The following is a 26,552-nucleotide window of genomic DNA, read 5'->3' on the forward strand; positions in this document are numbered from 1 at the left end:
GCTTGGACCTCCTAATTTATATTTTTTCTGTTGAGATGAGGTTTTCGTGCAACTTTTTGCCAAGGCTGGTCTCAAACCATGATCATCTCCATCTCAGCCTTCCACATAGCTAGGATGATAGTTGCATGCCACTTCATCCACCTAGCTATTGGTTGGGATGAAGGTCTTGATAACTTTTATGGCTTGCTGGCCCAGAACTGTGATTCTCTCCATCTTTGCCTCCCAGTTCCTTTTATTTATTTATTTATTTATTTATTTATTTATTTATTTATTTATTTTTGCCAGTCCTGGGCCTTGGACTCAGGGCCTGAGCACTGCCCTGGCTTCTTTTTGCTCAAGACTAGCACTCTGCCACTTGAGCCACAGCGCCACATCTGGCCATTTTCTATAATATGTGGTGCTAGTGAATCGAACCCAGGGCTTCATGTATACGAGTCAAGCACTCTTGCCACTAGGCCATATTCCCAGCCTCCCAAGTTTCTTTTATTTTTAAAGACAGTTTATTAAAAAGTATATACATAGCACTTGTGTGTCTGTCTTTGCTTAATTTGTAACAAAGCCTTGCAGACAGGTGCAAACAGTAAATCCTCTTTTGCAACCCAGAACTCATTGCTGAGTATGAGATTTTGGTACATGTAAGAAGGAATATGCTGGGGCTGGGGATATGGCATAGTGGCAAGAGTGCTTGCCTCGTACACATGAGGCCCTGGGTTCGATTCCCCAGCACCACATATACAGAAAATGGCCAGAAGTGGCGCTGTGGCTCAAGTGGCAGAGCGCTAGCCTTGAGCAAGAAGAAGCCAGGGACAGTGCTCAGGCCCTGAGTCCAAGCCCCAGGACTGGCAAAAAAAAAAAAAAAAAAAAAGAAGGAATATGCTTCCTACAACAGTTGGCAATGTAGGGGTTTGTTAACTCACACAGGTTGGCTCTGAGAATAAAGCTGTTGTAAAAGTTTTTTAAAATACCTTGTTCATGCAATGGTATAGCTTAATGTACAGTTTAAAGCTAAAAGTTGTAGGTCTTAAAATATGAATTAGATCATCCTAAAGAAGTAGTGCTTGGATGAACAAGTGAAGATCAGAGGTGTGAATGTCATCCCTTTCCTAGAACTCCTTGGGTTACCTGACTGTAGTAGACATCCTGAAAAACTCCGACAGTGGAAATGCCCTGACCGCATATGCCATATTTAAGATTGCAACACTTGCCCACTACACTGTGACCTTGGGAGGAACGTCCTTTACCATCAAGTATTTGAGAAGCCGGGGCTATATGTCAATCCCGCTGCCTGTCAAGCAGTATTTGCAGGACAGGATAGAAGAGACCAAGGAACTCATCACGGAGAAAATGGAGGAGACAAAGGATAGACTCACTGTGAAATTACAAGAAACCAAAGAAAAAGTTTCTTTTAAGAAAAAAGTGTAACCGTGTGCCATATTTAACAAGCTATAGAAACCCCCTGCACTTTAACCCTCTAGAATCTTTGAACAAAGACACAGTCTCATTACTTTTTTGGTTAGTTGACTAGTATATCAGTTCTCTAGGGGTTAATGAAATAAGATAACCCTTTTAAAAGTCAAATCACCAGAAAAATTGTGGGTTTTTTTGTTTTGATTTTTAAAAAGAAAGCCCCATGTAAGGATATTACATCAGTGGTAGCAATAAGCAGTGGCTAATATCTTCACTGTCAGGTTTTTCCCCCCAGGTCTTCAGACTCAAATTTGCTTTATTTTTTGGCTGTAGCCTGAGCAGACTGGGTCAGCTCTTGGAATAACTGTGGCCTGAAGACAAGACAGGCTGCTAATACCAGATCGGTTTCTAAGTTACTGATGAAGATTGTGACTGTATTCAGTTCTCTAGGTGGAAGCAGACTTGGACCTTCCAGGTGCTTAGTTCTTTCCATGACAAAGCAGCTCACAGTAACCTATCCATTCAGATAGAGACCTTACATGAAGAAAATTGAATAAAAATGTAACCATAAAAAAGTATATATAGGGGCTGGGGATATGGCCTAGTGGCAAGAGTGCTTGCCTCATATACATGAGGCCCTGGGTTCTATTCCCCAGCACCACATATACAGAAAATGGCCAGAAGTGGCGCTGTGGCTCAAGTGGCAGAGTGCCAGCCTTGAGCAAAAAGAAGCCAGGGACAGTGCTCAGGCCCTGAGTCCAAGCCCCAGGACTGGCCAAAAAAAAAAAAAAAGTATATACAAATGTGTGTATGTGTGTGTGTGTGTGTGTGAGAGAGAGAGAGAGAGAGAGAGAGAGAGAGAGAGAGAGAGAGAGAGAGAGAGAGACCAGTGATGGAGCCCAGAGTCTTGTGCATGCTAAGCAACACTCTACCACTGAGCCATGCCCCCAGCCCTGTCTTTGTCTTTTTTGAGGCATTGAAGATAAAATTCAAGTCCACAATTTCTCTCTTATCCCAGAGGTGTCCAGTGATAGGAGTTTGCTGTTTCTCATATTTATACTTCAGTAAGTGGTAATTATGGATATTTTGTGCTATTTTGAGTCAGTGGAACATGTTCTGACTTTTTTTTTTTTTTGTCAGTACTGGGAATTGAACTCAGGACATTGCACTTGCAAGGCAGATGTTCTACCATTTAAGCCACATCACCAATCCTTGCCTGCCTTCCTTCTTGTTTGTTTTATTTTGAGACAAGTTTTCTTTATAGAGCCCAGGCTGGCCTCAAACCTGTGACCTTCTAGGTTCAGCCTCCTGAGTTCTGGGATAGGCATGCACCACCATGTCTGCTTCTTGTGGGTCTGAGAGGCCGTGGGTCTAGCTCATCTCTCTGAACTGTACGATGCTGCCCTGGGAGAGTGGCCATCCATCCTGGTGCTGGGCCTGGCACAGTGTGAATGCACTGGAGATGGGCACTGCAGGACCAGGGCAACAGCCCCTGCCAGCACTCACCCCATCCGCCTGATCATCCATGTTTCCAGTGCAGTAGCTCCTTCAGAGTCTCCTGCCGGGGAGTGCTGGGGAGCTAGCTTCATATACTGTGATCCCCCAAGATCTAGCTTGGCCTAAGAGGTGAGGGGGTGACTGTTTGATCTCCAAGAGAATTTGCATCCTAAAGGAGTCTGCCCCAAATGTTCCCCAGGGCTCCCAGGTCACCCAGGGACCCCATTGTGGCCTCTTTGTAGGGCATGATCTTATCAGTAAAGACCAGATCACAAACAATGTGGGACAAAGGACCCAGGCTGGCCCCTGGTCCCCTGTCACAGAGGCCCTGAGTGTGCTGGGTCTATGGCCTTCATAGCAGAAGCACCATGCCAGGATAGGACCTGTGGGCCCCCTGCCTCTCACTTCCTTCTTGGGGCTTGAGCGGGTTGGCCTGTGAGTGGCCAGCTGCTATTTCTTGAGTTCAATGTGAAACTCCAGTCTGTCCCAGGAGGCAGAACGGTGGCCACGCCCCTCCTGGGGTGCTATCAGCCCAGGCACCTGGCCTCAGTGTCAGAGCGAAACCCACCCTCGCGGCCTGGGGCCCCAGGACCGTCATGGGCTCCATCCCAGCTGCACACTGGGCAGGTGGTGTTAAAAGAAGTGATAGCATTGGTAGCCCTGGTTTGGGCAGGAAGGGAAATTGAGGCTCTGAGAAGCTATGTGCCTAGACAGAGGGTGCACATGGTGTTGGGGATACACACGGGAGTGGCATGACAGGTCACTCTGGGAGCCGAGTGTCTCTTTCCACCCTGGCTGTTCCCAGGGTCCTGGGCAGAGCTGGCAGCCACCTCATCATGTCCTGGGCTATGGTGGCCAGGCACGCTTGGGTGCTGAAGGAAAGTGTGCCCAAGAGGGGAAGAGAAGGGGCTTCCCACGCAAGAGATCCACACATGTATAGTCTCCAGATCTGAGATCTGAAGAAGGCAGTGAGTGGAACAACCCACTGCATTGCCTTTGGCCATCCTCTAGCATTTTGTTGTTGTTTTAGGTAGTGGGGCTTGAATTCAGGGCCTGGGCACCACTTTAAGCCTTTTCACTTGAAGCAAGTGCTCTATCTCTTAATTCACAGAGACACTTCTTTCTTTTTTGTGGTTAATTGGAGATCAGAGTCTCATGGACTTTCCTGGCTTTGAACTTGGATCCTCAGATCTCAGCCTCCTGAGTAGCAAGGATTACAGAAGTGAGCCATTGGTGCCTGGCCCATCTGCCATCTTTCTTTCTGCACCAGCTGGCTTGCTCTTGTAACTGGATTTCCCTGAAGTAAAAATGGCCATGCTCATCCCTTCCTCTCTTTACTTCTCTTTTTCCTATCTCTTCTTCCTTCTGTCATTTTGTCTGTCTCCATGTACTTGGTGGACCACACTCTGATGGACAATCAGGGTTGTTCTCATCAACAGGTGAGATTTAAACAATATCTGTAGGAAATGGTGGATTATTCAAGCAGATAGCTGGACAAAGCATCCAGACACATGGAACAGCATGGGCAAAGGCCCTGTGGATTCCACCTCAGTTGAAGTGAATGCTCAAGGGAATTACCAGACTGAAACATTAGCAGGTAGCTTGGGAGGGGACTCCAGCCAGGGTGGGTGCTCAGTAAGGCGTCTTTGAGATGATGTTGGAGCTGAAGCTCAGTCATGCAAAGAGCTAAGGGCCAGGAGTTCCTGGAGGGAAGAGCCAAGCAAAGGTCCTGGGGTGGGACTGTCCTAGAGATGTACCAGGAACCCATCTCAGGGATGGCTATCACCGAGCAGGTGAAAATGTGGAAAGGTGGGAAAGAAGAACAGGACCAGGGGCCAGGTGGCATGGATGGTGGCATGGGACCCGCCCCAGGGCTCTTCTGGGTTTTTTGTGCTTCTCCCTGTAGATGGCTGTGAGTCACTGCTCTTTGCTCAGTGAGCACTTGGCTGAGTCACAGGCAGAACCAGAAGAATCAGAATTTGGGGTTTTGCTGGCTTGCTTTAAGTTTCCAATCTTCTCTCCATCTATCTCCAGCAAGTACTGGGTGAATGTTGACAGCAGGCTGACTCCATCGCTGATCTGAAGACCAAGTCCACTATCTGTGCCCCTGGGCAGCTCAGAGCCAAGGGGCCATGGCCTCCACTGTCCCACCTGCAAAATGGGCGGCTGGACCTGGGGTCCTGGCTCATCACCTGGGAAACAGTACCATTCCTGAGTTGTGAGGATAAGGGGGTGCTGACCCAGCTCTCTCAACATCATTTGGGGGCTTCAGCTCGAGAAAGAGGAGACTGAAAGATACCGAGAGAGATAAAGGTATTTTCTCTTGTAGCTTAAGACCTAAAGGTGTCTGGAGTATTTGGTCTTGTAGCTCTGCTTTCTACACAAACCATACATGCTGGCTATAATCTAAAAACTAGGAGAATTCAGCTTCAGTGGCATACATCTGTAATCCTAGCTATTCAGGAGACTGAGATATGAGGAGCACAATTCCAACCCAGCGTGGGAAGAAAAGTCCATGAGACTCTTACTTTCTTTTTTTTTTGGCCAGTCCTGGGCCTTGGACTCATGGCCTGAGCATTGTCCCTGGCTTCTTTTTTGCTCAAGGCTAGCACTCTGCCACTTGAGCCACAGTGCCACTTCTGGCCATTTTCTGTATATGTGGTGCTGGGGAATCGAACCCAGGGCCTCATGCATACGAGGCAAGCTCTCTCGCCACTAGGCCATATCCCCAGCCCCGAGACTCTTACTTTCAATTAGCCAGTAGAAAGCTTGCACTGGAGCTGTGGCTCAAAGGGTAGAGAACCAGCTTTGAGTAACAAATAGTGCCCAGGCCCTGCCTTGAAGCCTCAGTATGAGACACATACATACATACATATGTACACAAAATTAAAAATAAATAAGATAAACAAGTCTAAAAGAGAAGATGTTCCCTTCTAAGCTGCAGAGAGAACAGGGACCTTTTACTGTTTCTGTGCTTCCTGGCTCAGATGGCCCTGTAGACAAAGATGTGGGGGCCAGGACAGCTGCACATTGCTGGAGGAGTATGATTATTTGTGCCACATCTGGAGAGACTGGAGAGGTGCACACACACACACCCCAGTGAAAAAAATCTTCCTAGAGATTCTCCTGCACAGGGAGCATGCATAGACGGGCCCATGGCCGGGGCTGCTCCTCACAGCAAGGACCACAGCCCAACCCCAAATGTCCTCTCACAAGAGGAGAAAGACAAGCACTGAATCCCACAGGGCAAGTAAAGGATTGAATTGTCTATGCTGGAAGTAAGATGAGCTGGTGGCAACAGTGTTGGGCAAGAGAAAGGTAGATACATATGGACACACACAGAATACCAGTTATATAAAAACTGTGAGGCTGCGAGTGTGGTTCCACAGGATGGTCCTTGTCTAGCATGTACAAAGGCTGGTTGTTTTGGAGGTTTGGGTCCCAGAATCTCCATCGCTTTGGGGCCTTGTATTGAGATAGAACATCATGGCAGGGAGAGTGGTAGAAATTGATCATCTTATGGAACCCAGGAAATAAAGAGAGACAGAAAGAAGCTGGGATCCCCTACACCTAACTTCCTCCCACTAGGCCACACCTCCTAAAGGGTCCACCACCTTCCAAAGGTGACACCAAATGGGGCCATGCCTTCAGCACATGGGCCTTTAGGTGAACATTCCAGATCTGAACTATAAGCACAAACACAAGAAAAGAAAAAATGAGCAAAAAACTTTTTTTAAAAAGTAGAGAACTATTCTAGATTAAAAAAAAGAAAAGAAAAGAAAACCCAGAGAGGCAGAAGAACAAAACTGCAATGTGTGACCCTTGGTTAACCCTGATTCAAAAGAAGCAGAAAGGGGCTGGGAGTGTGACTTAATGGTAGAGTGCTTGCCTACCATGCATGAAGCCCTGGGTTCCATTCCTCAGCACACCTATAATCCCAGCTACTTGGGAGGCTGAAATCTGAAGATCAAGGTCCAAAGCCAGTCCAACAGGAAAGTCTATGAGACTCATCTCCAATTAACCACCAGAAAATTGGAAGTGGAGCTGTGGCTCAAAGTGGTAGAGTGCTAGCCTTGAGTGAAAAAGCTAGCAACAGTGCCTATGCTCTGAGTTCAAATCCCACCACTGACCAAAAACAAAACAAAACCCAAAAAACCCTATTATTGGGTGAATTGCTCATGTCTATAATCCTAGTTATTTAAGTAGGAGTTGGATATGGGGAGATCTTGCTTTGAGGCCAGCCTGGGTAAAAGTTTTGTGAGACTCTCATCTCAACAAATAAAAGTTGGGTATGCTGATGTACTAGGAAGATGGTGGTCCAGGTTGGCTGGGACAAAAATGCAAGATTGATTTGAAAAAAAAAGTGAAAGCATAAAGGGCTGGGTTTTTTCTCAAGTTGTAGAGTTCCTTTCTAGTAAATCAAAAACTCTGAGTTTAAATCCAGCACAAGAAAGAAAGAAAGAAAGAAAGAAAGAAAGAAAGAAAGAAAGAAAGAAAGAAAGAAAGAAAGAAAGAAAGAAAGAAAGAAAGAGGGAGGGAGGGAGGGAGGGAGGGAGGGAGGGAGGGAGGGAGGGAGGGAAGAAAGAAGGGAGGGAAGGAAGGAGGGAGGGAGGAAGAAGATATTGTCTACTTCTTCAAACTGAGTTTTGCCAAATTATGTACCTCACACTTCTGAGCCATTGGTGCAAACGGAAGGAACAGCTCACATAGCACACAGGAAATTCTGTCCCTCGAGTCTTATGTAAATACAATCATGAAGACAGGACTTTCTCTGCGTTTCTAAGAAATGCCCTTTTTGGGACACACTTGCCTTTTTATCTGAACTTCAAATGACTCAGAGATTTACTAAGGTGGCATCAATGGTAGGGCAGCAAGGAGGGGCGGCAGACACATGACCCGCAGTGTCCCTGGAAACGCAGGGTGGAGCTGGTGTTCGTGGGCTCGTGTCACTGCGAGTCCTTTGCAAGTTCTCTTTGGCAATGATAGCCCATCAGTGAACATGAAGAAAATAGAGTATATGCAAAATCCCTGGCGTTGAGATCAGTGTTTAGAATGCAGTAGGTGCTCCATCAAGTCTCCCTGGTGAGATTATTTTCCTAAGGAACATTTAAAGAGCTTTGTAAAAAATAGTTAGGCCTCACCAGACACTGGTGGCTCAGGCTTATAATCCTAGCTACTCAGGAGGCTGAGATTTGAGGATCACAGTGTAAAGCCAGCCCTGGCAGGAAAGTCCATGGGTCTCTTATCCCCAATAAGCTATTCAGAAAAAGCTGTAAGTGGAGATGTGGCTCAAGGGGTAGAGCACAGAGAGGCTCAGGGACATTGCCGAGGGCCTGAGTTCAAGCCTCAGGACTGGCAAATAATAATAATAACAATAACAATGATAATACCTTACTGAGTACCTGTAATCCTAGCTACTCAGGAGACTGAGATGAGAGGATCACAGTTCAAAGCCAGCCTGGGCAAGAAAGTCCATGAGATTCTTATTTCCCACAAACCACCAAATATCTAAATGTGGAGCTGTGGCTCAAGTGGTAGAGTGCCAGCCTTGAGAAAGAAAGCTCAGGGATAATGCCCAGGCCCTGAGTTCCAGCTCCAGTACCCAGATCAAAAAAACAAAATGAAGGAAAAAAAAGATGCTGGAGACACTCCCAGTGAGGCCTGTTCCCAGCGTCATGTGGCTTTGTCACCGTTTAGTCACACTGGAAACCATCCAGTTGTCGCCCCTTGAGGCACTGCAGTGTCTGTTCAGGGTCCCAGAACTCACAGTCATGCTGACCGCAGAGCTGGACCAGGCAATCAGTGCCCCATGGCTTCAGGACCTGCGGCGGCTTTCAGAATGAGGTGTGGAAACCCAGCACTGCTCTGAAACAGCCCTGGGTGCTGACACGTTAAGTAAATGCACTCAGCAGGGAGACAAAGTGACTGTCCCCCCTGTCCCAGCTGCTCCCTCAGCAGGCTGGATTCCCTGCTGGCCAAGGCTGACTCCTCTTCTGCAGGAGAAGTTTTCTGAGCTGCTCTGAGGAGCCAGGGCCTAGAACTCTTACTTGTTTTTTTTTTTTTTGTTGTTGTTGTTGTTTTCACAGAAGACTGGTGTTCTATCACATGAGCCACAGCTCTACTTCCAGTTTTTTGTTTTGTTTTGTTTTGTTGCTGGTTAATTGGAGATAAGAATCCTGGGATTTGTCTGCCCAGGCTAGCTTCAACCTGGACTCCTCAGATTTCAGTCTCCTGAAGAGCTAGAATTACAGGAGTGAGCCACTGGGGTGCCTGGCAAAGTGGCAATTTGAATGCTTTTCCTTGCCACAAGTAATAAAGGAAACATCATCTCTCAGGCTGGAAAGAGGTCAATGTGCTCCCCATGGTGAATCCTGGGTGCTGCTAGCTCTCCCTGGAGGCAGCCATGGTCATTAGCATCACGCTACTATGCGCACCGTCCAGGCAACTCAGTGTAGTGTATGTGTGTGTGCATGCGCACACGCGTGTGCAAGCACATGCATGGTGTTAGATTGTAAGCATCATTCTATCAACAGCCTCTCTCCCTTGGCTCCCCATTATCTCACAGCTCCCCATTAGCTGTACCACAACCCTGGCACTAATTATTTTCGGTGTAAACATGTAAATGATCCCCCAGCTCCTGCTATCACTGACAAAGTTTTCAGTGATGCCCAACAATTCTCGGGTTACAGGAGTGGCCAGCATGCTGTATATGTCAATTAATTCTACCATATTGTCCCCCCAAATGGTGCCACCCACCTTCTCCTCTAAGTTCATGTTTCTGCAGATCACCCCACTACTTGATAGTATCAAACTCTAAACTCTGCCAACTTGACGAGGCAACATTTATTGGTTTAAATCTGTTCAAATTGTATTTGTTTTCCCCTGTGTCTGTGAGTATGAAGAGCTCCTTGCACTTGCAAAGCAGGAGCTCCTACCATTGAGCCACACCTCCAGATGTGTGCGTGCCAGTCCTGAGGCTTGAGCTCAGGGCTTGGGCTTTGTCTTTGATTTCCAGGCTAGCATTCTACCCAATTTGAGCCACAGCTCTATTTCTACCTTTTGTTGTTGTTGTTGTTGTTGTTGTTGTTGTTGTTAATTTATTGGAGAAAAGAGTCTCCAGAACTTTCCTGCCCAGGCTGGCTTTGAAGGGCAATCCTCCTATCTCAGACTCCTGAGTAGCTAGGATTATAGGCGAGAGCCACCCACACCCAGCTATCTCAGACCTTTCTGTTCGTATGCGTAGATATTGGTTATTTTGGAAACAGAGTCTCTCTTCCTGCCTGGATTCACACCTGGGCTGTGATCCACCTATTTTAGTCTTTTGGTTGTAGCTGGGATCACAGGCTTGAGGCACTATGTTCAACTCTGTTGAGAAGGCAGTCTCTTGAACTTTTCTTCCCCACGCTGGCCTCAAACCTCGATCCTCTCAGCCTCCCGAGTAACTAGGATCACAGGCCTGTGAAAGCATTAAAAAAAACTCTTCTAGCTTTCCGTGTGTGTGTGTGTGTGTGTGTGTGTGTGTGTGTGTGTGTGTGTGTGTGTGTGAAACCCAGGGCCTTGAACATGCCAGACAAGTGCCATACCGTAGAGCACACATCATTATTAATTAGTTACCCTATGGCTAGGAATATGGCCTAGTGGTAAAGTGCTCACCTCATAATTAGTCACCCTACTACACAACTGAACACCAGGCCTTATTCTTCCTATGTGGCTATAACTGGGTACCCACTGGCTATCCCCTCTCCATCGCCTCTAACCCTCCCCTAACCCCCCAGCTTTGATGACCACTGTTCTCCTCTCACCTTCTGCATGATCAACCTTCTTAGCTTCCACGGAGAGTGAGAATGTGGTGTTTCTGTCTCACTTCTCCTACTTAACGTCCTCTAATTCTACTGTGTGGAATTCCACCACATTTTGAGTATCCCTTCTTCCAGGGACAGGCACAGAGGTGGATTCTGTATGAAGGCTGCTGTGCATAGTGCCGTAGTGAGCATAGTACTGGGGCTCCCTCCACCCAGGAGAGACCTGGGGAGACTTAAAGTCACCACACAGGATAATAAGGGCTGGAAAATGTATGTGTAAGGACAGGCTAAGAGTACCCAGATGCTGTGGATGCAGCTAGTGGACTGAGGGGGCAATCAGGGAGGGCTTCCTGGAGGAGATGACACTCCAGCCAAGCCATGTAATGAGAAAAGATAAATCTGTCCAGGAGAAGCAAAGGACTTGAGCCTTCTGGAAGGCCAAGTCCTTGTCCACCCCCCACACCCCTGCAAGAAGGCCAGGGAAGGACTGGGAATGCAGAAGTCGTGTCTGGGTAAAGGTCTCAGCCGTTGGTAAGGCCTGGTCCCCATTGCCCTGGGCCACCAGTAGAGATCCCACAGTAGGACCAGAGAACTCCACCCAGACTGCCCACCTTGGGTCCCGGGGTACCCTGCGCAGGCGCAGGTGGGCTGATTTGCATCCTCAGGTTGAGGGGGAAACCCAGGAAACTTGGCCCGGGGAACTAATCAAATCTCAGGCTAATAATAAACACCACGAGTCATGAGCAGGCTAGGCCCGAGTTTGCACAGCTTTGGTGGGAGCCCGGCAGGCAGCCAGCAGCAGTGTGAGTAGCTGGGCAGGTGGGGGCGGGGGGAAAGGTGCCACTCGCATCCCCCCAAGGGTGGGCCCCCATGGGTGCTTGCAGCAGAGGCCTGAACTTGGGAAGCCCCTAGATGGCAGCCCTGCACATGGAGAGGGCCCCAGTCTCAGCCTTTTGGGGGTACAGGCCTGAACTGCTAGGAGAGGATGAGGCCGGAGTGTGCAGTTGTTTCTCCTCTGGGGTGATGTGGCTAGCTCTTTCCCCTGCTATCTCTGCTGTGCAAGGCTGGTGCTCTACCATTTGAGCCACAGCTCGACTTCCAGCTTTTTTTTTTCTGGTCCTGGAGCTCGAATTGGTACCTTGGTGCTGCCCCTGAGCTTTTGTGCTCAAGGCTAGTGCTGTACCACTTTGAGCCCCAGTTCTATTCCCTGCCCTGGTTGGCTTTGAACCACACTCATAGATCTCAACCTCCTGAGTAGCTCGGAGTACTGATGCTAACTAACAGCGCCTGGCCCCTTCCAGCTTTGGGATGGTTCATTGGAGATAAGAATTTCACAGATTTTCTGGCCTGGGTTGGCTTCAGACCTCAATCCTTAGGTCTCAGCTTCCTGAGAATCTCAGGCATGAGCCACTGGTGCCCAGCTGTCAGGGTGATTTGAAAGGTTTGCGCAAAGGCAAAGGCTATCTGGAAGGAAGGACTTGTTGCTTGAAGAAGATGGCTCCTGGTCCCCACGTGGTACAAGGACACTCCAGCCCCTGTAAGGGTTCTGCCTGTATTTGCAGTCTCCTACCTCCTTGGCCCCCACACCCCAGTCTTTTTTGTTGTTGTTGTTGTTGTTGTTCTCTCAGAATCGCTTCTCAGTATTTATTCTTTTTTTTTTTATTAATTGAACATAAATTTTTTTACAAGGTGTTGTGCAAAGAGGGTGCAGTTACATAGTAGGGCAGTGTGTACATTTCTTGTGATATCTTACAACCTGTTTTTCCATCCCTTGTCTAGGTCAGGTAGACACATATGCAATATACAATGTATCAAGAACATATACAGTGTTCACAGACTTGGTCTCTACTGTCTCTCCGTCTCCCTTTGTTAACAGTCATATATCAGGGAGATCATGCCCCTTTGTTTTCTGTGTTCTAGGCTTGTCTCACTCAACATTATTTGTTCGAGTTCTGACCATTTCCCTGCGAATAACAATATTTCACCATTCCTAATCACTATGTAGTATTCCATTGTGTATAGGTACCATATTTTTTGGATCCATTCGTCTGTGGAGGGGCATCTGGGTTGTTTCCATATTTTGGCTATTGTGAATTGTGCCACGATAAACATGGAAGTACAAATGTCTTTTTGATATCTTGGGGTTTGCTGTTTAGGATAGATGCCTAGGAGTGGTATGGCTGGGTCATAGGGTAGGTCTATATTGAGCTTTTTGAGAAACCTCCATACTGTTCTCCAAAGTGGTTGTACTAGTTTGCACTCCCACCAACAATGGAGAAGGGTTCCTCTTTCCCCACAGCCCCTCCAGCATTTGTTGTTTCCTGAGTTCAGAGTATAGGCCATTCTAACTGGCCACCCCCCAGTGTTGGTGTGTGTCTTTTCTGTGATTTTCATCTGTACCATACCCAGAAAGTGATCAAATACATTTAGCTCCTTGGAGAGTTCAGCAGAGCTGGGGTCCAAGGGCCTTGAGCCAGGCTTAGACTCCTTGGGGACCAAGACCAGGGATCAGGAAGCAGCCAGCACTGTGACTCTGTGCTCACAAGGTCTTCCTGGTGCTGGGAAATCCGAGAGGCCAGAGAGAGGGGGGTCCTACTCGGACAAGTCTTAAAAGTTGCCTTTTTTTTTTTTTTTTTTTTTTTTTTTTTTTTGCCAATCCTGAGGTTTGAAATCAGGCCCTGGGCACTGACCCTGAGCTTTTTCATTCAAGGCTAGTGCTCTGTCATTTGAGCCACAGTTCCATTTCCAGCCTTTTTGGTGATTAATTGGGGATAAAGAGTCTCAAAGAACTTTGCTATCAGGACTGGTGATTCTCAGATCTCAGTCTCCTGAGTAGCTAGGATTACATGTGTGAGCCACCCATGATCTGCTATTTTAATACTTTTATCTGTTACTTGTATCAACTTAAAAAGGGTATTTATCCTTTCTGCTTACAGTTCTCAACTGACAAATAAAACAAAGTCTACTGCTGGTGGCTTACACTTTTAATTTTAGCTACTTTGGAGGCTGAGCTTTGAAGGATCAGGTGAAGCCAGTCTGTGAAGCAAAAAGTCCATGAGACTCCATCTTTAACCAGTAAAAAGTAAAGCTGGGGATGTAACTCAAGTGGTAGAGCACTAGCTGTGAGCAAGCAATCTAAAAAAATGCTAAGTGAAGCTGTGGCTCCAACCTTGAGCAAAAAGGCTAAGGGACAGAGCCCAGCCCCTGAACTCAAGTCCCATACACACACAAAATACATAAATAATTAATAGTGTGAAATCAATTAAATGCAAGTTAACCATGTTAATTCAGGTAATATAACAAACGATGCTGCTTTGCTCAAACAGAAAGATATCATGTCAAAGGCTGAATGCTGGTGGCTCATGCCTGTAAATCTAGCTACTCAAGAGGCTGAAATCTGAGGATTGTGGTTTGAAGCCAGCCCAGGCAGGAAAGTCAGTGAGTCTCTTATTTCCAGTTAATACTGTGTGTTAATTGATAACATTGTATGAACACTCATTCACACAATCTTATCCAAGGGCTGGGAATATGGCTTAGTGGTAGAGTACTTGCCTAGCGTGCATGAAGCCCTGGGTTTGATTCCTCAGTTCCACATAAACAGAAAAAGCCAGAAATGGTTCTGTGGCTCAAGTGGTAGGGTGCTAGCCTTGAACAAAGGAAACTCAAGGACAGTGCCCAGGCCTTGAGTTCAAGGCCAGGACTGGTTAAAAAAAATCTTATTCTCCTCAAACTGGTCTTTAGAAACCAAGGCTCTGCTTCCTCTTTCAAGGGAATTGGAACAGAACACTAGCTATAAACTACCTAGTGATCACCAGAGCCAATTTTATAAATTCAGAGGCTGAGAAGATAAAACATTGCCTTTGCTTAGATCAGCAGGTATAACTGCTGTATACAACTAGTTTTGGATCTGAAACAGAAGCTGTTGCAGACAGCTGATTTGCTACTGTCCTTACTGCTTATGAACCACTGCCACATGGTGCCGACACAGCTTGGGCCCATCCTTTGTGGCAGAAGACACTGTCTGGCCTGGACTTACTTGAAGCTGGCATTTTCTAAGCTAATCTGACCACAGAGGCCTTTCTTGGTACAGCATCTGTTAACTAGTCAGGCATGGCAGGAAGCTCAAGCACAGGGCTCTAAGAATCTGTTGGCTGCTCTCTGGTTTCAGGGTGCAGAGGAGCTTCAGTCCTAGTCTTAACCCCTCTGAGGCTGCAGGCCCTGAGCATGAGAGGAACTCTCCCTGTCCTGTCCTGTCTATCTGCAGAGCAGCTTTCTTAAGCTTCTCTTCTGCCTGGCTGCCGCCACTCTTGGGGTTTCCTGTCTCTTCTGGGGTTTTCTGGGAGGGTGGAGAAGGGGGCAGGGACAACGTTTCTGTTCAGTTGGGTATCTACAAGGAGTTCTCCTGGCTACTATCTCCCCACCTGGTCCAGTGGCTTCCAGGCTGTGGATGGGTCTTTTTATTTTTGGTCGGCAGTCAGGCTTGAACTCAGGACCTGGATGCTGTCCCTGAGCTCTTTTGCTCAAAGCTAGTGCTCTACCACTGTGAGCTAAGGTTCTACTTCCAGTTTTTCTGGTGGTTAATTGGAGATAAGACTGTCATGAACTTTCTTGCCTGGGCTGGCTTTGAACTGTGATCCTCAGATCTCAGTCTACTGAGTAGGTAGGATTAGAAGAATGAGCCACTGGTGTCTGGCTTTTATTTTTACTGTTTTCTTTCAGCAGTACTGTGGTTTGAACTCAGGGTCTTGGCATTCACTCTGTTTGCTTGCCCAGCTGTTGCTTGGTAGAGCAACATGAGCCATGCCTCCAGCCCTGTTTTTTTTTTTGCTTGAATTCAGGGCCTGAGCACTGTCCCTGGCTTCTTTTTGCTCAAGGCTAGCACTCTACCACTTGAGCAACAGTGTTACTTCTGGCTTTTTCCACATATGTGGTACTGAGGAATCAAACCCAGGGCTTCATGTATACGAGGCAAGCACTCTACCACTAGGCCACATTCCCAGCCCCTCCAGACCTGTTTTTTGTTAGTTAATTGGAAATGGAGTTTTGGAGACTATTTTGTCCAGGTTGGCTTTGAACAGTAATCCTCAGATTTCAGCCTCCTGAGTAGCTAGGGTTACAGGTGGGAGCCAATGAATACCTACTAACTGATTTGTTTTTCAATACAGAATATGGTCACATGGTTTGAAACTCAGAAAGGATAAAAGACAGATAACAGAGAGTCCCCTTTCTCTCCTTTTCTTTCATCAGCCAAATGCCTGTGATCTAAAGGATTCGTGGCTCAATTGACAGAATTTCCATGTGGTCAAGTTTATATATGTAAAGCATACAATTTGCCAGGTGCTGATGGCTCATGTCTGTAATCTTAGCTACTCAGCAGGTTGAGATCTGAGAATTGCTCTTCAAAGTCAGCCCACGCAGGAAAGGCCAGAGATTCTTACCTCTAAATAACCATCAAAAAGCCAGAAGTGGAGCTGCGGCTCGAGTGGTAGAGCACCAGCCTCATTTGAAAAACGCTAAGGGAGAGCCCTAGTATTGGCACACACATACGCAAAATAAATAAAAGATACAATTCCATGTCTTCTAATATGCCTACAGAGAGTTCTGTGATAATCCATAATGTATTTTAAGACCGTGTAAATGGCCTCACTATAATTTATAGTCATCATACTTTGCTCAGTCAATTCCTAAGTGATGAATGTGTAGGTTACTTTGGCTGTCACAAACATCGCTGCAATGAATACCATTTTTCTTTGCTGCAGGAAAAATCCCAGAATTTAGCTACTAAGCCCTCTGTGCTCCAATCCTTTCTGATTACTTTTCTTCGATAATGAAGGAGTGTCACTTTTCCTTGTGGTCAGTTTTTAACATGTGGATTTTCAACCATCTGTTAGGGGGCAATGGCATAGTGTGGTTTGAATTTGCCTCTACCTTGTGCATAAAACCAATATCTTTACATGTATTTCCCTGTCTGTGAACTGCCTGTTCATAGCTTTTGTACAGTTTTCTTTTTTTTTTTTTTTTGGCCAGTCCTGGGGCTTGGACTCAGGGCCTGAGCACTGTCCCTGGCTTCTTTTTGCTCAAGGCTAGCACTCTGCCACTTGAGCCACAGCGCCACTTCTGGCCATTTTCTATATATGTGGTGCTGGGGAATTGAACCCTGGGCCTCATGTATATGAGGCAGGCACTCTTGCCACTAGGCCATATCCCCAGCCCCCTTTGTACAGTTTTCTATTGGGTGGCTGTTGTTTTCTTCTTTCTTCTTTTGGTTGCAAATATTTCCATTTTCCCTGTGTTTGTGGACTTCCAATAAGAAGTTTCCTGTCATCAAGGTTTTTGTTGGTTTGCTTTATTTGTCTCAGGTGTTGTTTTCTTGTGTGGGTTTCTAGGTCTTAGCTAGAAAAATCTTTCAGAAATCCAAGTTTGTATGTAAAGAAAACACATGAAGGGGCTGGGAATATGGCCTAGTAGCAAGAGGGCTTACCTCATATACATGAAGCCCTGGGTTCGATTTGCTAGCACCACATAGAAAACGGCCAGAATTGGCGCTGTGGCTCAAGTGGCAGAGCTTTGAGCAAAAAAGGAAGCCAGGAACAGTGCTCAGGCCCTGAGTTCAAGGCCCAGGACTGGCAAAAAAAACAAAAAAAACAAAAAAACAAAAAAACACCTGAAGACTTTTGGTGGTAGTGGTGGTTGTAGGGCTTTAACTCCCAGCCTTGGTGCTATCTCTGTGCTCTTTTTTGCTCAAGGATAGGGCTCTACCACTTTGAATCATAGCTCCACTTCTGGTTTTTGCATAGTTTATTGGAGGTAAGAGTCTCTCGGGGACTTTGCTGCTCAGGCTGGCTTCTAACCTTGATCCTCAGAAAGCAGCTTCCTGAGTATGGTTACAGGCGTGAGCCACTGGATTTTTTTTCTTCTCACCTTGAAGTCTTTGATTGGGGACTTTATCACTCCAGGCTTCCCTCCTGCTGAGGGTCACAGTTCTTCCCCACCCCACCCCTACCTCTAGGTCTCTCCTGCCTGTGTCTCCTCCCTGCCCTGACTTCATTCTCTCTCTCTCTCTTTTTTTTTTTGCCAGTCCAGGGCTTTGGACTCAGGGCCTGAGCACTGTCCCTGGCTTCCTTTTTGCCCAAGGCTAGCACATTGCCACTTGAGCCACAGCGCCACTTCTGGCCGTTTTCTGTATATGTGGTGCTGGGGAATCGAACCCAGGACTTCATGTTTACGAGGCAAGCACTTTACCACTGGGCCATATTCCCAGCCCCCTCTTTCTTTGTTTCTTTTTTGTTTCTTCCCTTGTTTCTTTCTTTCTCTCTTTCTTTCTTCTGTCTTTCTTTTTTGCCAGTCCTGGGCCTTGAACTCTGGGCCTGAGCACTGTCCCTAAGCTTCTTTTGCTCAAGGCTAGCACTCTACCACTTGAGCCACGGAGCCACTTCTGGCTTTATCTGAATAGTTTATTGGAGATAAGAGTCGCTTTGACTTTCCTGCTTGGCCTGGCTTTGAACTGCAATCCTCAAATCTCAGCCTCCTGAGTAGTTAGGATTATAGGCATGAGCCACCAGAGCTGGCCTATTTTGGTTTTAAATAGTAAAATATATATATATATATATATATATATATATATATATATATGTAATCTTAATCACTTTACACACACAATTCAGGGACATAAAGCACATACTCGGTCACTACTGGTTATCCCGAAAACTTTTTCAGTTCTCCAATAGAAGTTTGCTTTTTGTTTTTGTTTTCCATGGTTTGAATGCAGGGCCTCACCATTGTTCCACTTTCTTTTATATGGCTGGCACTCTATCACTTAACCCATGCCTTTAGCCAAACTTTTTGCTGATTAATGGGAGATAGAGTTTTGTAGAGTTTTCTGCTCAGTCTGGCTTCAAACTGTGATCCTCCAGGCATCAGCTTCCTGATTAACAGAAGTTCTGTACTCTCCATTCTCTCAGCCTTTTAACTTCCCTCCCTCCCTCCCTCCCTCCCTCCCTCCCTCCCTCCCTTCCTCCCTCCCTCCCTTCCTCCCTCCCTCCCTCTCTCCCTCTTTCCCTCCTTCCCTCCCTCCTTCCCTCCCTCCCTCTCTTCCTTCCTTTCTTTCTTCCTTCCTTCCTTCCTTCCTTCCTTCCTTCCTTCCTTCCTTCCTTCCTTCCTTCCTTCCCTCCCTCTCTCCTTCCTTTCCTTCTCCCCTCTCTCCTTTCTTTCTTTTTTTCTCTCTCTCTTTTGAGGCAGATTTTGCTCTGTGGTCCAGGCTTATCTCAAACTCACAATCCTCACACCTAGCTTAGTCTACTTTCCATCCCTATGGATTTGCCTATTCTAGTTACTCCTTGTAAGTCGCATCATATGCTGACAGTCCTTCTGAGCCTGGCTTATTTCACAGCGACTCACCTATGTAGGACACATGTCAGTTCTTCATTCATTCATGTTAATACCTGAGTAATATTCCCTCTGTACTCTTGAATGTATTGAACACCTTGTTTATCCATCAGTCTTATGATGAGCTACTGGTTTTTTCTGCCTTGGGCTAGTAGGTTGTGTTGCTGTGTGTGCTGTAAACGATGGTAGGCCTGTTTGTATCACTGCTTACAAATCCCTCTGGGAGAGAGTTGCTGGGTCACACCGTAGTCATGTGTTGAACTTTGGTGTGAGTTGCCCAATCATTTTCCATAGCAGCTGTTTGCACACGTCTTCAGGAGGATGCATGAAGAGTTCACGTTTCTCCATTCCTCTTGTAATTAATGACCCTGTCTTTCCACATGCTTATATTGACCTTTTTTTGGGGGGGGGCAGTCCTGGGCCTTGGACTCAGGGCCTGAGCACTGTCCCTGGCTTCTTCTTGCTCAAGGCTAGCACTCTGCCACCTGAGCCACAGCGCCCCTTCTGGCCGTTTTCCATATATGTGGTGCTGGGGAATCGAACCCAGGGCCTCATGTATACGAGGCAAGCACTCTTGCCACTAGGCCATATCCCCAGCCCCTATTGACCATTTTTGTATATTATATTTTGTGTGTATGGAAGTGTCAAAAAAGTATGTTAGGAAAAAAGTACTGTGTGTGTGTGTGTGTGTGTGTGTGTGTGTGTGTGTGTGTGTGTGTGTGTGTGTATGCTGTGTCTGGAACTCAGGGCCTGGACATTGTCCCTGAGCTTTTTCACTTAAGGCTTTGCTCTGCTACTTGAGCCATAGCTCTACTTCTGGCTTTTATTGGCAGTTAATTGGAGATAAGAGTCTCATGGACGTTCCCACCTGGGTTGGCTTTGAACTGAAAACCTCAGATTCCAGAGTAGCTAGAATTACATGTGTGAGCCACCAATACCTGGCTGAATGTATTTTAAATATATTGAAAGTGGGTCATCTCTAGGGTGAGAATCACACTGGCCAGGACCAGCCCACAGGGCAGAGTCACAGTGTCAGGAGTGGGGAGGTTTACTGAATTATATCTGACCTCTAAAACATGGCTTTATTTGCCTGGGCAGATAAGTTAAAGAACAAATGGTTTGAACCCACTTTAGGCTGGACTGAATCCTATCACTGATTCTTAGGTGGGTGGAGTATCAAAAACCCCAGCTTGTGACAGTTCCTGACCTTCCCAAGCCATATTGGCTGGGTGGAAAGTTTAATTACAATGCTGTCTCTCAGAAACCTTGTGATCTCTCTTCCACCATTAATTAAGTAGTGGTCCTGGGGCTTGAACTCAAGTCCTGGACACGGTCCCTGAGCTCTTTTGCTCAAGGTTAGCGCTCTACCACTTGAGCCACAGCACCATTTCTGGCTTTGTTTTTGGAAGTTAATTGGAGATAAGAATCTCACATGTGGGCTGGGGATGTGGCCTAGTGGTAGAGTGCTTGCCTTGCATACATAGAGCCATGGGTTCGACTCCTCAGCACCACATATACAGAAAAAACCAGAAGTGGTGCTGTGGCTTAAGTGGTAGAGTGCTAGCCTCAAGCAAAAAGAAGCCAGGGATAGTGCTCAAGCCCTGAGTTCAAGCCTCAGTTCAAGCAAAACAAACAAACAAACAAAAAGAAGCTCACATGTACTTTCCTGCCTGGGCTGGCTTTGAACCACGATCCTTAGATCTCAGCCTCCTGAGTAGCTAGGATTACAGGAATGAGCCATCAGCACGTGGCTTTTATTATTTATTTGATTGTTGTATTTGAACTCCAAGCTTAGGCTCTGCCCCCTAGCTTTTCTTTCATTCAAGGCTAACACTCTACTTCCATTTCTGGCCTTTTAGAGGTTTATTGGAGATAAGAGTCTCATGGACTTTCCTGCCTGGGTTGTCTTTGAACCACGACTCAGATCTCAGTCTCCTGAGTAGCTAGGTTTACAGCTAAATTATAGTTGTTAACATCAGAGCCAGTCTCCCCAAAGAAGTAGAGCTTAAACAGTGATCCCAACGATGAGAAAGGATGAATCAGCTGAAGGGGTTGGGCTGGGGAAATAGCATGTGTAAAGATCCTGTGGTTAGAAGAAGCCTAACACAGAAGGTAGATGAAGAAGCAGGGCTAAGCAAGGTGCAGCTGGTGTGAGAAAGAGAGGAAACTTTACAACAACCATTTCACAGAAGGAGAAAGTGAGGCTGGGTGGGGAGGATCCTCTGCCTTGCTCAGTAAACACAGCCAGCTGGGTCAGAGAATGACTCTGGGAATGGGGGGTGGAGCAATTCCTGGGTTCCAGTCTGCTGCCTGATTCCCTCACCTGCCCACCTCTCAGCTCTGCAGGGCCCAAGACTGGGGGCGGCTATGGGATCCTGTCCAGAAGAGCAGTATTGGAATCCCTTGCGGCATCGCTGCATCTCCTGCAAGCTGAATTGCGACCATGAGAGCGTGAGCACCTGTGTGGCCTTCTGCAGTAAGTTCTGGGCCTGAGCCATGCAGACAGGGGCCCATCCCTCACCTCACTTCCCCCCAGAATCCCCTCTGGCCCCACTGCAGTGAAGTTGGGGATGGGGAGAACACCTACAATGCTTCTGTGTCCTTCAGCTCTGCTCTAGCCACACTGATTCATTTGGCTTCGTGAACATGCCACATTCTCTCTTGCCTCAAGCCCTTTCCATATGCTGTTCCTTTGCCTGCAATATATTTTCCTCATTCATCTTCCCTCAGCTTCCCCCTACCTAACCCTTGAGTCTCAGCCCTCTACCTAGCAGGAGTTAGGCCCTCCTTTGTATGCAATTAGTTTCTTTTGAAACTTTTTATTATAGAAATGATCAAACATGGCTGGGAATATGGCCTAGTGGCAAGAGCCTCATATACATGAAGCCCTGGGTTCAATTCCCCAGCACCACATATATAGAAAATGGCCAGAAGTGGCGCTGTGGCTCAAGTGGCAGAGTGCTAGCCTTGAGCAAAAGGAAGCCAGGGACAGTACTCAGGCCCTGAGTTCAAGGCCCAGGACTGGCCACAAAAAAAAAAAAAAAAAGATCAAACATACACAAACATGGAGCTAGGATGGCATGATAAATCTGTGCCCATCATTAGCTTAAAAAAAAATCCTTACAACTCTGCCTTTTTATTTTGTTTGTTTTTGCCAGTTTTGAGCCTTGAACTCAGGGCCTAACCACTGTCCCTGGCTTCTTTTTGCTCAAGGCTAGCACTCTACCACTTGAACCACAGCGCCACCTCTGGTTTTTTCTATATATGTGGTGCTGAGGAATTGAACCCAGGGCTTCATATATATGAGGCAGGCACTCTACCAGTAGGCCATATTTCCAGCCCTCTGCCTTTTTATTTTCCAACTATCTTTTTTGGCCAGTCCCAGGGCTTGAACTTGGGGCCTGGGCACTGTCCCTGAGCTGTTTTTGCTTAAGGCTAGCACTCTACCACATGAGCTACAGTGCCACTTCTGGCCTTTTCTGTTTATGTGGTACTGAGTAATTGAACCAGAGCTTCATGCCTGCTAGGCAAGCACTTTACCACTAAGCCACGTTCCCAGCCCCCAACTTTGTTTTGTTTTGTTTTTGTCTTGTTTTTGCTTGTGTATTTTAAAGCAAATTTAACTGTGTGGAAAAAGCCAGAAGTGGCACTGTAGCTCACGTGATAGAACACTAACCATGAGTAAAAGAAATTCAGGGACAGTGCCCAGCCTTTAAGTTCAATCCTCATGATTGACAAAAAAAAAAAAAAGACTCAATAGGCCAAAGAAGAAATAATAATGAAAAGTAAAAAACAGATGGCAGCTGGTTGTCAGTGGCTCACGCCTGCAATCCTTACTACTGAGGAGGCTGAGATCTGAGCGGTTTGAAGCCAGCCCTGGCAGAAAAGTCCTAGGATCTCCAATTAACCACTCAAAAATAAGAAGTAGTGCTGTGGCTCAGAATGATAGAGCACTGGCCTTGAGCAAAAAGCATTCAGGAACAGTGCCCAGGCTCCGAGTTCATGCCTTACAACTGACAAAAATTAAAAAAAACCACAAAAAAGTTGATATAAAATAATATTTCTTGGGGCTGGGAATATGGCCTAGTGGTAAAGTGCTCACCTCGTATACCTGAAGCCCTGGGTTCGATTCCTCAGCACCACATATATAGAAAAAAGCCGGAAGTGGTGATGTGGCTCAAGTAGTAGAGTGCTAGCCTTGAGCAAAAAGAAGCAGGGACAGTGCTCAGGCCCTGAGTCCAAGCCCCAGGACTGGCAACGAAAACAAAACAAACAAATAAAATAATATTTCTTGAAATGAACTCTGGGAAATGGAAACAAGGTTTTGGGTTTTTTTTTCCTTTACTGATCTTTTTTTTTGTTTTTATTTCCTTTTGTCTTGTTTGTTCATTTATCTGTCTTTGGGAGGGTAAGGAGGGGGTACAGAATTGGCAGGACATGGGGTGAACAAATGCAGCAGTGATACTTACTAGGCACTATGTGGAAAATGAACTATACAACTTGTGGGTGAAAGGGGGAGGTGGGGGGAAACTGGGAGAGAGCAAGGGAAGAGGTGACATTGTTCAAAAAGAAATGTACTCTTTACCTGACTTACATAACTGTAACTGCTCTGTACATAATCTTTACAATAACAACACATTTTAAAAAATAGATATAGCACAGCTACAATAGTACTTAGAAGACAATGCATAGCCTTCAATTTGTAGGTGGTAAAAAGACCTGGATTGTTCTGGAATTGCTTTTTGAGAATTAGACTGTCTTTTCACTTTGAGGTACTTTGAGACCAGACCCAGAGTTTCTGCAGGACCCTTTTTCATCCCTCATTCCTGTCTCCCAGAGTCTCTCAGGTGTCCCAAGGAGCCGGGCAAGTACTACTACGACCAACTCCTGAGAAAGTGCGTCAGCTGCATCACGACCTGTGGACAGCACCCCAAGCAATGTGCACATTTCTGTGAGAACAAGCTCAGAAGCCGAGCAAACCTCCCTGCAGAGCTTAGGAGACAGCAGACTGGAGAGGTGGACGCCACGTCAGACAGTGCAGGAAGGTACCAAGTATCGGAGCACAGAGTCTCAGAAGCAGGCACAGGTAAGTCACCCAAGGTTAGCTTCAGTTTGGGGGCTTGATCTCAGGGCCTGGACACTATCCTTTGGCTTTTCAGTTCAAGGCTGATGCTCTACCCTTGAGCTCAGCTCCACTTCTTTTTTTTCCCCCAGTTAATTGGAGGAAGAGTCTCACAGATTTTTCTGCCTGGGCTGTCTCACAAGCATGTAAGGCACTTATTGTGCCACAGCCTGCATGACAAATAGAAAATGACATCTATTTTGTAGTTTTAATTCGAATTTATCTTCTTAGTCCAGGAGTTTTGGAAAGCATGACTTGTGGAAATGGGTGCAGGTCAGTGTAGCTCAAGACTTGAGTCCCTGGCTTTGCATGCCTGAGGAAAAGCCAGCCCAAAGTCAAAGCCCTCCCCTTAGCATTTCTCCTTAACCTTTGCTCTTCCCGTGTCTGGGAACAGGCAGCCCAAGGCCCTGGGGAGGATGGACATATGAGCCAGACTCCATGCTCACAGGTGATAGGGACCGCTGGTCAAGTCCATTCTGGATGCCAGGCACTATCCGTAGAGAATCTTTCTTAATCCTCCTGCAATGGCAGGTTTATTTACACCCCTGAGCTCTCCCACCTACATCCCTTGTTCTCTCTCTGGCCCTGCATTCAAAGTATAAGCTCACTCAGGAAGACTTCTCCTCCTTGGAGGAACCCTGGGTTCAGAAGTGAAGGAGAGAACATCCATCCATCCATCATCCATCTATCCACCCATCCATCATCCATCCATCATCCATCCATCCACTCATCCACCCAACCATCAGCCAGCCAGCCATCTTCTATCATCTATCCATTCATCCATCTATCCAGCCAGCCAGCCAGCAGCATCCATCCATCTATGTCTAGGACAGTTCTAGTTTCCCACCCTAGCATGTGGAAGGCAGAGAAAGCCAGCTTGAGATGGTCTCAAGGTCTTGGAGGAAGTTGCTATTAGTAATGTTGCCATCAGTCAATGTCCTTCAGGACCCAGAAACATTCAGCCAGTCTTGGGTCAAGAAAATTTGAAGAAGAAAAAAAATTAGGGCTGGGAATGTGGCTTAGTGGTACAGTACTTGCCTCATATACATGAAGCCCCTGGGTTCGATTCCCCAGCACCACATATATAGAAAATGGCCAGAAGTGGCGCTGTGGCTCAAGTGGCAGAGTGCTAGCCTTGAGCAAAAGGAAGCCAGGGACAGTGCTCAGGCCCTGAGTCCAAGGCCCAGGACTGGAAAAAAAAAAAAAAAAAAAAAGACCATGGTAAGGGCTTGGGGGTCCCTGGAGGTGGGGCGGGCGCAATGGCTACTAGTCTAAGGAGAGGAACTTGGAGACTGGGTACCCCTCCTAACCCGTCTTCTCGTGCAGAGCCTCTTGGCCCCAAGGGGAGCACGGAGCAGCTAGCCCTGGTGTACAGCACCCTAGGGCTCTGCCTCTGCGCGGCCCTCTGCTGCTTCCTGGTGGCCGTGGTTGCCTGCGTCCTCAAGAGGAAGGGGGAGCCACTCTCCAGCCGGCGCCCCGCGGGGCCCCGCAATCCCAAACCCAAGTATGCCCACGGTGAGTGCTGGAAGCCGAGTCATCTTCTTCCCTACTCAGTGACAAGGGTGACAAGCGAGGGCCATTGCCCCCACCTCTCATCACCGTGTCTAATCATCAGCCTTGGCGGGAGAGCCTGGGGCATGTGGACACCCGGTAAAATCAGGTTAAAGAGACAGAGTGGATGTGGGTGGCGGCTTGGGCTCCCAGGGGTCACCTTGGGTCCGATGGGTAGTTTCGGGCCGGGCGGGTGGGATGGCTGGGGATCGTGGGTCAGTGGGACCTCTGTGGGCTCCAGCTCCGGTGGAAGCGGCGACCCTGGGGTCCTCTCCCCCGCCCCCCACCCCCGCCCACGGCCTCCCTTGTCCCCGCAGACCCAGCGATGGAGGCCGGTGGAGCCCCGGGCGCGATTCTGGGACCCGTGGAGACATGCAGTTTGTGCTTCCCCGAGCGTAGGGCGCCCACGCAGGAGAGCGCGGGCACTGGCAGGTTGGCGCCGGCTGTGGGCACCGCCGCCCCGCCTTGCGCGCACGCCCCTGACAGCGGCAGCGGCCAGGAGATGCGCGCGCCCACCCAGGACGGGTGCCCGGGCGCGTGCTGGTGACAGCGCAGCCGGACAGACGCGCGTGGTCGGGACAAGACCCTGGAGACTGGAAAAGAGACGGAGGGATAGAAGAAGACGACGGAGAGGCCGGACGAGGAGGGGAGAGTGTTAGGGGAGGAGTGTCAGAGGGGACGAAGACAAGGAAGGGGCCCAGGGCAGGCCCATGGAGAGCGCTCTAGCCAGCTCACCATCGCCTAAACACGTGTAATAAAGGCACCTGTGTTCACCGGTCCCAAAGCCC

The 26,552-nt window shown here is 47.4% G+C and overlaps 1 protein-coding gene and 1 non-coding gene across 2 annotated transcripts; both read left to right on the forward strand.

Annotated features, from left to right (window-relative positions):
- Positions 1 to 520: 520 nt before the first annotated feature.
- Positions 521 to 650, forward strand: LOC125366601. The gene has a single exon (XR_007213897.1). It is a non-coding gene; the product is annotated as a small nucleolar RNA SNORA40 (small nucleolar RNA).
- Positions 651 to 11,484: 10,834 nt separating this feature from the next.
- On the forward strand, positions 11,485 to 26,311 carry Tnfrsf13b (TNF receptor superfamily member 13B). The gene is made up of 5 exons (XM_048366062.1): positions 11,485 to 11,509; positions 21,430 to 21,567; positions 23,929 to 24,177; positions 25,540 to 25,746; positions 26,082 to 26,311. The coding sequence occupies exons 2-5, from the start codon at positions 21,459 to 21,461 to the stop codon at positions 26,309 to 26,311; spliced, it is 795 nt and encodes a 264-aa protein (XP_048222019.1). The 5' UTR covers positions 11,485 to 11,509; positions 21,430 to 21,458.
- The last annotated feature ends 241 nt before the right edge of the window (positions 26,312 to 26,552 follow it).

The sequence above is a fragment of the Perognathus longimembris genome, chromosome 17, assembly GCF_023159225.1.
Source record: "Perognathus longimembris pacificus isolate PPM17 chromosome 17, ASM2315922v1, whole genome shotgun sequence".
Taxonomy (NCBI): Eukaryota; Metazoa; Chordata; class Mammalia; order Rodentia; family Heteromyidae; genus Perognathus; species Perognathus longimembris.

Bases quoted from the DNA above. Each gene is read 5' to 3' on its own strand.
- Tnfrsf13b (XM_048366062.1), top strand. From the start codon at position 21,459: ATGGGATCCTGTCCAGAAGAGCAGTATTGGAATCCCTTGCGGCATCGC. The intron at 24,178-25,539 runs GTAAGTCACCCA...CTTCTCGTGCAG, and splicing joins AGTCTCAGAAGCAGGCACAG to AGCCTCTTGGCCCCAAGGGG. The intron at 25,747-26,081 runs GTCATCTTCTTC...TTGTCCCCGCAG, and splicing joins CGGTGAGTGCTGGAAGCCGA to ACCCAGCGATGGAGGCCGGT.